Source organism: Passer montanus, unplaced genomic scaffold (assembly GCF_014805655.1).
Source record: "Passer montanus isolate IOZ18808 unplaced genomic scaffold, ASM1480565v1 scaffold19, whole genome shotgun sequence".
In the NCBI taxonomy this organism is placed as follows: Eukaryota; Metazoa; Chordata; class Aves; order Passeriformes; family Passeridae; genus Passer; species Passer montanus.
In genome coordinates, this window is record NW_024366480.1 from 8,921,853 (window position 1) to 8,933,470 (window position 11,618).

The window sequence follows — 11,618 nt, forward strand, 5'->3', positions numbered from 1 at the left end:
GGAAAGGACTGAGCACAAGTAGGAAAGGTGCTGATGCCTGGCAGATGCAGCAGCAGACAGACTGGAAAACCAAGCATTTAACCACATACTTCCTAAGTGGCAGGAAATGGTGGGGTGAAAGCAGCCCAAAACCAGTGAGGAACAAAACGGAAAGGAGATGCTGCAACAGAAGCAGATAGGGATTAGTTCCTGCAAGAAGCAGTGTCAAGAAAGTAATCCAGGAAACTGACATATGGAAATACTGCCCCACAGGTTTCCAAATGTACACACGCCACAAACTTTTCCCTCTTTTTTTGCAGAGCTGTGCCATAGCTACACTCCCCTGCCTAGCAGAACAGCACCAGGAGCTGTTCTGAAAAGGGGACAACTGACCTGCATCAAAGCCATCCATCTTCTTTTCCAGACATGGGCTGCTTTAAGCTCTGAGTTTCTGTTCCAAAATAGGAAGGGATATAGTCCACATAAAAAGAGCAATTTAAATATCTGCTATTCATTTAATTGCTTTCAACCAATAGACATATTTTTAAAGTAGCTTTATTCATTACAATAATGTAATTTAGTTACATCCAAATTCAAGTTTTTTCAAACCAACCAGAATAGGAATGCTGAAAACTCCCTTAAGCTACAAACACTTTAAAATTATCAGATCAAAACAGTGACCAACATTTTACTCTTCAATTTTTCAGAAGTTACTCATGCTCTTTAACAGCTTCCTGAGCACATGCTTGCCACTTGAACAAGTAAACATCCTTGCAACACTTGTTTCACTTTGTGTGCACACCAAGAAATAAGTTAAAATGTCCTAACAGAGGGTTCTGTCAGAGAAATATATACTACATCTGGACCAAACATGACAATTCTGTAAACATCAGACAAGGCTAGAGTCATCACCAATATATATTTATGCATATTTAATAGGAAAGTTTCTGCAGTCATTGGAGTATTTGTTCAGATAATGAGAAGCATTTCAAAGGATTTTAAAACCATTTTGTACCCACGTGGAAAAGAGTTGAAAAGGTTCAGTTACACTGGTAGTCAGGAGTTAACAGACAGCATTTAGAAATGAGAGTCCATTTGTGGTTCTTGTACTCTTGTTTTCACCACTCAGGAAATTAGAAGTTTCTCTTTATAAAACCTTATCATTTGGATTTAAAAATTTCTGCTCATTTCTCATTTCAGCTCTTTTGTTTATTGCATCAGTTTCTCCCTCAGTTAAGATGTGATGTGAAGAGCAAGGACCAATGGAACAGCACGGTCTCTTCATTCCAGCAGCCTACAAATACCCTTCTTAGAGATAAGTAAGTGTTTTCCAGCACCTTCCAGTAATCACTACCCCTGTCCCCACAGGGAGGGGAGGAACCAGAACAAATTAATAAATAAGAAAATAAATTATACCCTTCTCCCCACCAGAAAAACTATTTTAGGCTATTAACATCAATAGAAAGTTTATCTTTGTTTGGATACAAACATCTAGGAGGTAAAGTATCTGTGTGTCATGTTCAGGCAGCACATTTAAACAACCCAAGAAGAGTTAGTTCCACACAAGATGTAGCCTTTCAAGATGATCCTCCAGATAAATATCAGATTCTACAGTATCATGTTCTGACTCATGTAGTTCCCTTTAACTGGCCATAAGACATTATCAGATTACAAACCAGACAAAATTCAGTGCTCTAGGACCTATCAGCCCTTTACAGAACAAAAGTTCACACAGAAAACCCTTAATCCCACAGATGCTTTTTTTTCAAGCTTTTCAGTTTGAGATGGTAAATATAACATGCCCTCTACCTTTGTTTGAAAAGGTACATTTAGGCTGCTTTGAATGTGCTAAATGTTTTGTTTCCAGTGTTAAACATAAATTGTTCAAATGAAAAGAGCATCAGCAGGAGGTCAGTTTAAACTTCAGTAGGCAACAAGAGCTGCTGTGGAGATGACAGATGAGGTTACTTCTCTGCTGATCCAGTATTCTTATAAATGGACAAAACCTCTGCAGATCAGCCTTGGGAGGGAGCTCTACGGAGCAGTCTGCAGAATAAGACTTTTCTGTCAGTTGCTTGGTTTTATTTGGTGAACCCAAATATTTGGCTTTATTTTTCCGTGGACGCTGCTGCCATGGCTGGTTTGATCCCCTCGCGCGTGGACTTCAGCTCTTCTAGTTCTGTGTTCAGTTTGCTGATCACCCACTCCAGGGCATCCCGCCCCTGCCAGAAAAATACCAGAATTTAGGATCACAACAGACACACCACCACTGCTCATGTTTCTATAGTTCTTCCTCTGTCAGACATGAAACTTGTTTTAAAATCAATCTCATGCTCTGCATAGTTTGACACCAGATTACATTGATAATTTCTTAGCATCTTAGGGAAACTTCACTGCAAGGCATTTGCTTCACCCCTAAGCCAGAAGCAAATGCAATTCTGGTGTGAGCTCCCAGTAGCACAAGGCCTAATTCAGCAGTCAAGTTTCCTTACCTAAGAGAATTGCTGTTTGCTGCTCTCACCACCCAAAGAATATTACAAAATATTACCTGGCAAAATCCAGGTACTGTTCTCAGCTTTATTAGCCAAGTTACATAGAAAGTTTTTGAGAAGATCAAGGAAAATGAAAGTCTTCCAGTGCTCTCTGAAGTAGCAGCTAAGTGATCTGACACCTATCAAGAGTTCAGAAGTGGACTCACACTGAATTCTACATTAGTACACAGTAACTTTTCAGCAGCTAAATCAGACTAATTGAGAGTTGCACATTTTACATCAAGGTATGGGAATGTCTCAGGCTCAGAACCCACAGCCAGTGCTTCAGTAAGAGCTGGAGAACCCAGGGTAATAAGCCTGGCAAAAATGTTTTACCTGAAGAAGACTCTGCAGCAGCTGCACCCCAATGACCAAAGATGCAGCCAGCAGCACAATGAAGTCAAGAAAGAGAAAGACTTTAACTAAACAAAAGTCAAGATTTTGTAACTCTGCAAGCTCAGAGTAGCAGCTTTTGTCAAAGCAAGCAGATGGGATCAGATCTGGAGAACACCTGGCCTTTTTTCACTTAGAGAGAAGTCAGGAGACATTCACCTCTATTGCTCTACTAAGAATAAGAAATACAAACAGTGGAGAGCAGTAAGTGGGAGCCATGTGGCTCTGGCCAAGTTTAGAATTCTGCAGATATAGGTTTGAGCCCAGAAAGTCATAAATGCTCAGGAGAGCCATTGTCAGTGTTCAAGCCTTGTGAAGACATTGACAGAGTTTTGTTCCAAACTGTGATGTGCTAATTTTGTTGTATTCATTAAAGGTGATAAAGTGCACAGAAACATCACAGTGTCCAGAACCTGCTGCTGTCCTTTACAGACTACTAAGCATGAACAAGAATCTGCATAAGCAGCTTTGAAAACGTAAGGAAAAAAGAATGTCAGAAGAAAGCTCATACACACTGCAAGGATTGTTTTGCCAGGCTAGAAACATCAGTCTGGAATAATAAGAAAAGCCCAGATCCAGAGTGCAAAGTGTAACCTATTACAAGAAATGAAGTTTTACTGCGAATAGGAGCACAGTTATCTCAGGACTCTCTTGAGATGACTCACTAAGGTCAGTGAAGGGCTGACTTGGTTTCTCTTTGGGTTTTCCATATTCCAGGACTCACAGAATAAGCACTAATTGCTACTTCAGCACTGGCAGGCAGTTAAACTGAGAAAAGTCATCCAGGTATCACAACAAAGTGTTCAGCTCTTGGTCAAGGCTCAGAAAGGGAGATTAAGCTCCACTCCAAATTACCTCAAGAACAAGGATGTCTAAGTTAATTAGTTCAAAAGATGCCTTTAAAAGATACTAATAATATTCAAGGAAGCACGACTGAAATTGTCCACTTTACGTACAGGTTGCTGATAGCAAACCTTAGAAGGGAAGATTTAACTTCTGAGCTCCTCCCATTTGAGCACCAAAGTAACTGTTCTTCAGCAGGGAGTAATTTCCAACTTCTCCACAGGCTGTGCAAGACCTGGGAATGCCAGCAAAGTGCAAACAAAAGCACCCAGACATGGGCAAGCTACTGCACAGCAACAAGTTGTAACCAGCCGTGAATTAACGGAGTGCCCACTAAGGAAGAAGTGGGGGGCAGGGAGGGGGAATCATCTTTCACTAAGCAGGCATTTGGACCTTTGAAAGTCAAGTTTAAATATCCTCTCTGAGGTGGCAGAGGCACACAGAACTAAGACAGCAACAGCTTGGATGTTACAATTGTTATATTGCTGAAAGAAGGCTTGTCAGAAGGTCAAACACCCTGGCCATAGAAAACAATCAGTAGAAAAACACTGAGATTCTTTTCAGGCCCTGACTTGAAACAACCACATCATTGTGTCTTACTTGGTATCTCCGTGGATGAGATAAACCAATTTTAAAAATCTGTGACATTCAACTGGAGCACCAAGATATTTCCTCCAGTTTTTGAGAGCACATATCTGTGTATATCTCCTTAGACTTGCATACACTATATGCCATATTTTGCAGCTAAGAATAAACTCATGATTTTGGCAAGGAAGACTTCAGGAACATTCTGCACAGGAAATTAAGTTAGAAATCTCAACCAGATGCAAAGCCTCCAAGTGCCACGAAACTACCCAGTTATAAGCAAAAATCTGACAGAGGACTGTCTGTAAAGTGTCATACTGTACAAGTTCTGCAGTCAGTCATTAAGCAAGCACACTCATCCCCAGGCATGCACGTTGTGTTATTCATTTTGCAGGTGTCAGCAGCATGACGTGGCTGGCAGAACAAGCGCTGCATATGAAGATTTGTTGGTAGAGCTTAATGACTGATAAGTGCTGAGCCTTTGTAGTTGATGTTTTCCAGAAAAACAGCCATAAAAGCTTAGTGGAATGAGAATGTAAAAGCAAACACTCATGGCATACATGGTTCTCAAAATAAGCAGTGTAAAAAGCCCAACTTTCTTAACTAGGAGAAGCAGCAAAATGGATTTCTTTCTTTTTAAGAAATCTTATTGGTTGAAGCAGAAGCCAATACAGGAATGACAGGGACAGGCTACACTGACTTGTGGAAGAAAAACAATCTGCACAGAGGACTCATAAAAGCAAATACACTCAGTTCTCTCAACCCTGAACTCAGGATTTGTTCATAATTATATAACTGCAGGGACATGTCACTACCAAAATGAATATAACTACAAGACCAATGAAAAACAGGAACAGTCTGGCATCCTGACAGCTTCAAGCTTTGCACAGATTTCCTCAGAAGGGCAACACTATTCCTTAGGCAGAAGAAAAACAAATACAATTCCACTAAGCAAAACATTATCCCTGTTAGGCAACAATTTCTGTTACAAGAAATCAATTTTATATCCTAAGAACACAGTTCTGTTTCACTTTTATAAAGCCAATTCCACTCACTAGCCAATTTATTAATTTCTTTAGGCACCAGCTTTATATACTGAAACCTCAGGAACCCAGATCAAACAGTCAGTGGAGGGACTCCTCACATCCCTAGCTGTCTGCAGTCTTCAAGCTACAAGCAGACTGTGGCACAAGACATGGCTGCAGCACGTTGGCTGCCCTGTGGCACAAGCACGGGTTCATGGATGCAGCCTGGACGGGGCTGTGCTCACCCTCCACAGCTGCAGGGCAAGGATCAGGTCTGCCATTCCTGTATGCAAGGTGTGTGAAACAGACATGCAGGGGAATTTATGAAATCCACACAACAGTCCATGCAGATATTTGCTAGAAAGCTGAAATGCTGTACCAAGAAGAAGAAGGCTGGCATTACCACTAGTTAGTACAAACTGCAGGTGTGGAGAACTGCTAGCTTAGAGCGCTTTCAGAATTTTGAATTATCCACTCAATAGCATCCCACCCCTAGAGTAACACAAAAAGATTTACAACAAACAGCAAATGATTCTTTCATCGTCATTAAAAATAATAATAATGCATCACCTGCCACTGCTACCTCAGAGCAAAGTCTCAATAATTCCTATTTCTTCAGAACTCCAAAACATTTTTTGGTAACTGTCATGAAGTTTAAGAGGGGTGTTTGGAGCACAGAGGCACAGCAGAGCATGCAAGAAGAGCTAGTAGCAGCACAGTAGGTACTGGTTAGCAAGGAAAGGGCTGCTAACAGCAATTACAAATTCCTGCCAAGTTCAAAATCTGTAGAGACTTTTCAGTAAAATACACAGGACAAGAAGATCTTTCTGATTTGCAAGAAGCTTGTAAGCCAGTGTGTTCCTTGGAAATGGCAGAATGGAACAATCTTAAAAGAAATTGAGCCCTCTCACAGGCAACACCTCAACAGGTACCAAGAAATAGTTACAGTTTCTCCGATTTCAAAAGAGACATGTAAATGTAACCAGTGCCTCAAGGGGAATTTTGCCAGCATTTTTAAGTGTGCCTAACTTGATCTGGCACACAAGCCAACTAGACAATGCTTTGCTACCTCTGGGTCAGCCTGAAATTTGGTTGTGAGCCAGGGTTTGTTCCTCTCTTTCAAGAATATACACTCCACACAGACTTTTAAATGGAAACTGGATCAGAACAGAACCATAATTTAACTGAAATACCTTCCATTTCAAACAGAGAGCACCCAGCTAGGTAAAGGTACTCTTCAGTGTCTAGAAACGACCCATCACTCCTTCCCCATCCCATGATTTTAACATGTTTTCCTCTCACCTTAGGAGAGGCACACAGAAGGGTGGAAAAGGAGACTTTCTCCTCTCTGATCTAGTTGGTCCTAGCAAGCTGGCTTACACTGGCTTGGTCACGGAGCATCCCTCCCAAGGATGAAGGGGTGGCCAAAGAACAGGATTTCTGGCATAGCAGGAGTTACCTGGCCCAGACTCCCACTGTGCTGAACCCCTCCAGCAATGCAGAACACAGTCTCAAACTCCTAACAGCACTCATCCTGCTCTTAGGCAGCAAGGCCTGTGCTTCTCTAGCAATTCCATTTCTTCCCCAAAGAACTGTAGGACAAAGTGCCCAAGAATAACACTCCCATAGCTCTGCCTGTGCTGAAGAGCAGCTCCACGGCTGCAGGCAAAACAGAAAAAGCAAGCACAGGACAGAGCAGTCAGTGCAGTGTTACCCAGGTGAGCCAGCACAGTCTCACCTCCTTAAAGAATATGCTCCTGCTTACACTAAATTACTTTTGCCAAAGGCAAGGAGACAGCTCAAAAATGGATATGAACTGGAACAACTGACAAAAGCAGCATAGAAAATATGCTGGTATTAACTGATAAATCCACATTATAAAGGCTGAAAGTGAAGTTACATTTTCTACTAGCACTAACTCCTAGAAATGGGTTGTTGAGGTTCTATAAAAAAATCTACTGAAACACTGCACACAAAATCTAGAGAAATTACATATAACATTCAACACACAGCATTGACAATTACTATTTCAAAAGAAAGAGTGATTGGGTGGGGAAGAGGGGGAGAAAACAGAACAAAGACGTACCTTTCTGGCATTAGAAGATATTGTGTTTGCCATCAAGCTTTCCAGATAACTGCTCAAGCTAATGCCTTTAACAGTAATAATTGCTTCTTGGGTTAGCACAGTCCTGTAAGGGAATAAAGAAAGGTTAACACCTAAGCTGAACTGGACTAACAAACTGCCTCCTAGACACAAAGACACACACAAATTTCCCTACTTACTTTTCTGGGTTTTCTGGATGAGGTGTGTAAACCAGTCTCTCGTCAACAGACACCAAATTTGTGAGTGTAATCTTAAAAACAAAAACAGAGCTGAAATCCTCACTTCCCACCTTTCATTCTTCTCTTATAAGCAGCACTACTCAACAGCAGAGCACTCAATTTAATGTCAAAATACTGTACACAGAATATAAACCCCAGAACACAGTCAATAAAAAGACCTACAAAGGGTGATGCATCTTCTCCTACCCTTGATCCAATTAGATCAAAGTTCCCATTCACAGGAAGAGCACCAACAGCTCTCTCTGAATGTCCATTCAGATTTATGGCCAGCAATTAAGAGAAGCTCTTCCAGACCCACCTGGACTAGACAGAAAATTAACACTCAGGAAGGACAAGGCCTCTTGTACAGAGACAAGGCTCTCCTACAGACAACCCCACGTTAAATCTGAGACTTGCGAGTTACCAGGATACCAAAATGTAGCACAATGCTTCATTTACATTCCATGAAAAAAGGCATTTCACATTAAAACTTTAGTTGGAAATGACAGAACTCATTCATCTAAAAGTCAAATGATTTTACATGCAGTCTGAGAAATAATCTTACATTAAAAGCAGAATCACAAATGTTTGATGGTGAAGTATTTAAATTAGGAGAAGAAAAAGGGATGGGAAAAAGAGTCATCTGAGACACTAATTAAGACCTGTAACTTGTTGCCTCCAATGAAAGACACAGATACATTTCTAATCTAAATGTTAAGAGCAAAACATCCAACTTCCAGAACTAATTATCAGAAACTGCTTAAGCCACCACTCACATTAGTTGAGCAAAGCTCCATCTTCTTTTCCACTGGATCTACCACAGAATGCTCCTCTATGTAAGTCAGAGTTCTACTGGTTCCTAATATCTAAAGGGGAAAAAAAAAGTTAAGTCCCAAAATCCAACAAACAAACAGAACCTTAAAACACATAAACGCCAAGTTCTCAGTGACCCCAAATAAATACAAATTCACGGATACCAGAGGATTGTGATCAGGCCAGACTTCATTGTCTAGATTGTATCAGCCACAGAGCATGGCACAGACCAGCCCGGAAGGCGTTTACAGACATTTACATTCACAGATTTCAGCTTTTACTGTGAAGTCAGCTCCAATTCACAGGAGGGCACAAAAGGGATCACACCCTTAATAAAGAAGGAAGGCTGCAGAAATGTACCGCTTTGACAATACTGGGCAACCCCCACTCCGTGCTGAGAAGACGGTGACTGTGCAGCCTCCCCTGCTTGTCCAGGCTCCTGTTGAGGACATCTACTCCTACCACACATGGATTCATGGGGTTGGGGTACTTCCTCATAGCAGCTTTGATCACAGTATCCCAGGGATGCCTGCGAAAGGAAGAGGTGAGAGGATTTGTAAGTATTTAGTACTGAAAAGCAATCACACAGTACTAAATCAGGATATAGGTTGTGCAGTATGGTGCAGGCTGTACAGCTTCAGAGCTCCCACAAGTCCCTTTGGAATGCAGTTATGCTTGGAAAGGCAATCAGAGAGTATTGACACAAAAACAGAAGAAACAATAAATTCTTCTCTCCAGACTGAAGCAAGGAATTACTAACGCAAGGCTAAGAAAAATGAAGGCAAGGGGCAACAGTCACTCACTGCTACAAGTGACATTCCAAGCAGTGCCCACAGAGATGGTGGCACTCTCAGCTCATTCCAGAACTCCACCAGGAAAGGAACCTCACCTGACACTTAAGCTTGCCCTGCTTGGAGAAGAGGGCTAGACTACATGACCTCCAGGAGTCCACTCCACCACACATTTTTCTGTAACTCTACGCATACCAAATAAACTGAAGAGGACATCACTAGCTTCTGCTCCTTCTTATATCAAAAAAAAGGCAAAGTGAAATTAAATTCTAGTAAAAAAGGATGATTGGGAAGTTCAAAATAAAGAAACATATTTTTAGAAACCTCACCAGCTCACAGCCTGATGTCTGCACCTACACTACTGCTTCCAGCAGTTTGTTAGCATGAATTCCAGTTATGGATAGTCCTCTCAGAACTGTTTTTACAAAACAAATTTTGATAACCTCAAATTCCTGGGATTGGAGCAGTCCTACTACTCAAGGCCAGGCTGTCCACGCAGCTCTTGGGGTACTTCACATATTTCCTTCTGGAACAGAGGAGGCTACAGAAACCATGGACTTGATCCAACAGAGAAATTCTGTCCCTAATTATTTCTATATTCAGAATACTGACTGTCCTGACAGAGCAGCCTTAAAGCCTTTAAAGGTATGTTTAAAAATTCAACAATTGGTATCTAACTTAAGAAGGCTTAGGGGTGCCAACTTGCACTTAGGAGTTGCACTTGGGGCCCTAAATGGATTTTATTTTAGTCTGAAAATAGACTGATACAGAAAGGCACTGACAGCACAGCACTACAAGGACAAACAGAAAGTTGGAAAAATAAGTTATTTTTCTAACAAGAAAAGTGTCAGAAAGCTTTACTGGTGCAAGCAGGAGAAATAAGAGCCCTCAGTTCCTGCAGCAGAAGGAGAGCTGGAGGATTGTTCCTTGTTCCATCTTTGGTGACTTTACACCTCCATCAACAGAAGATACACAAACTGAAAATTACAAAATTCTGTTAAATGTCCCTAAGGGACTGAGTCAGATATCTGGTAAGGCACAACAACATTTTATTAACCATTCAAATTAACTACCTACACCCACACACATTACGCCATAAGACGGGGATGTTCTAATACAGAACTTGATGAGAAAATGTCAAATAAAAATAGCTTTTGCACTCCCTAGGTGACAGATACTGAAACTCGGGAGTTGTGTCATGCTGGAGCAGCCTCTGCCTGATATTTCCTGCTGGAAACCACAGTTCACTTACACCAGAGCAGTGCTGAAGCGGAGCACCAAGTACCTGCATCAGTGCAAGGAATTCAGTAGCGCTGAGGTAATTAAAGACATTCAGAGTGACACATCAGGGATATTTTGTAAATATTTCAAGAACCATCACCCCCGGTGCTCTTCGCGCCTCAAGACTTTCGGAACACCTGTAGCAGGGGAATCATCGGCGGTGGCATTCCCAGAGCTGCTGCGGAGCCCTGCACGCCAGTGTCCCTCAGATCCCGGGACAGCTCGCTACACACTCCCGGTCCTTCTCCCTGCTGCTTCCCGGGACAGCTCCCTACACACTCCCGGTCCTTCTCCCTGCTGCTTCCCGGGACAGCTCCCTACACACTCCCGGTCCCTCTCCCTCGTTACGCGGCGGTGGGAGCGGGCGGCCAGCGCCGCGTTCCATGCGGGAAGCAGCGATGGAAGGAAGGAAGGAAGGGAGGAAGGAACACGGACCCCGAGCTGGCTGCCGGGCTCCCAGCGGCGGTGCCCGAGCCCGAGGGACGCCGTCACTCTGCCCGCACCGCCTGGAATACATCAGAGGCTACATCGGCAGCTTGGGATTTATTTTTACTTATGGTGTGAACGCTATTTTTCCTAAACACCCAGCCCTTTACCAAGCCACCACGCTGCGCGGCCAGCTCTGCCACTCCATCCTGCTGGAATGCTGTTCCCGATAGGAGAAGCCAGGCGCGGGGTCCGGCCGCGCAGGAAGCAGCTCGAGGCGATGCAGGACCGGCACCACCGAGGCCCCTTCCCGGCCTCCCTCCTCCTCCTCCTCCCGCAGCATTCCCATTTCCGCCGTCACCCCGGCGGGACCCGGCTCTCCCCTCACGGCCCGGCTCGGCGAAGCGCCGCGGTCCCTCGGCCCTCCCCGCCCGGTCCCCTCACCCGAACACGTGCTCCGAGCTCCAGATCTTCATGGCGGCGGGCGCCGTGTCCCTCGGATCCCGGCCGTGTCCCTCGGATCCCGGCCGTGTCCCTGGGATCCCGGCGGGAAGCGGGGCGCGCGCGGCGCTGCCCGGCTGACTGACAGCCTCGCGCCGGCCCGGCGAGCGCGAGCGGCCGGCGGGAGG

The 11,618-nt window shown here is 43.6% G+C and overlaps 1 protein-coding gene across 2 annotated transcripts; it reads right to left on the minus strand.

Annotated features, from left to right (window-relative positions):
* Positions 1-516: 516 nt before the first annotated feature.
* On the minus strand, positions 517-11,599 carry PRELID3A (PRELI domain containing 3A). 2 transcript variants are annotated; one of them, XM_039706280.1, is made up of 6 exons: positions 11,434-11,599; positions 8,852-9,020; positions 8,455-8,544; positions 7,640-7,710; positions 7,443-7,545; positions 517-2,201 (listed from the first exon to the last, which is right to left on the minus strand). In XM_039706280.1, the coding sequence occupies exons 1-6, from the start codon at positions 11,463-11,465 to the stop codon at positions 2,088-2,090; spliced, it is 579 nt and encodes a 192-aa protein (XP_039562214.1). In that variant the 5' UTR covers positions 11,466-11,599; the 3' UTR covers positions 517-2,087. The 2 variants fall into 2 exon arrangements, with proteins under 2 accessions (XP_039562214.1, XP_039562212.1); XM_039706278.1 differs by lacking the exon at positions 11,434-11,599 and adding an exon at positions 11,160-11,407.
* Positions 11,600-11,618: the final 19 nt, after the last annotated feature.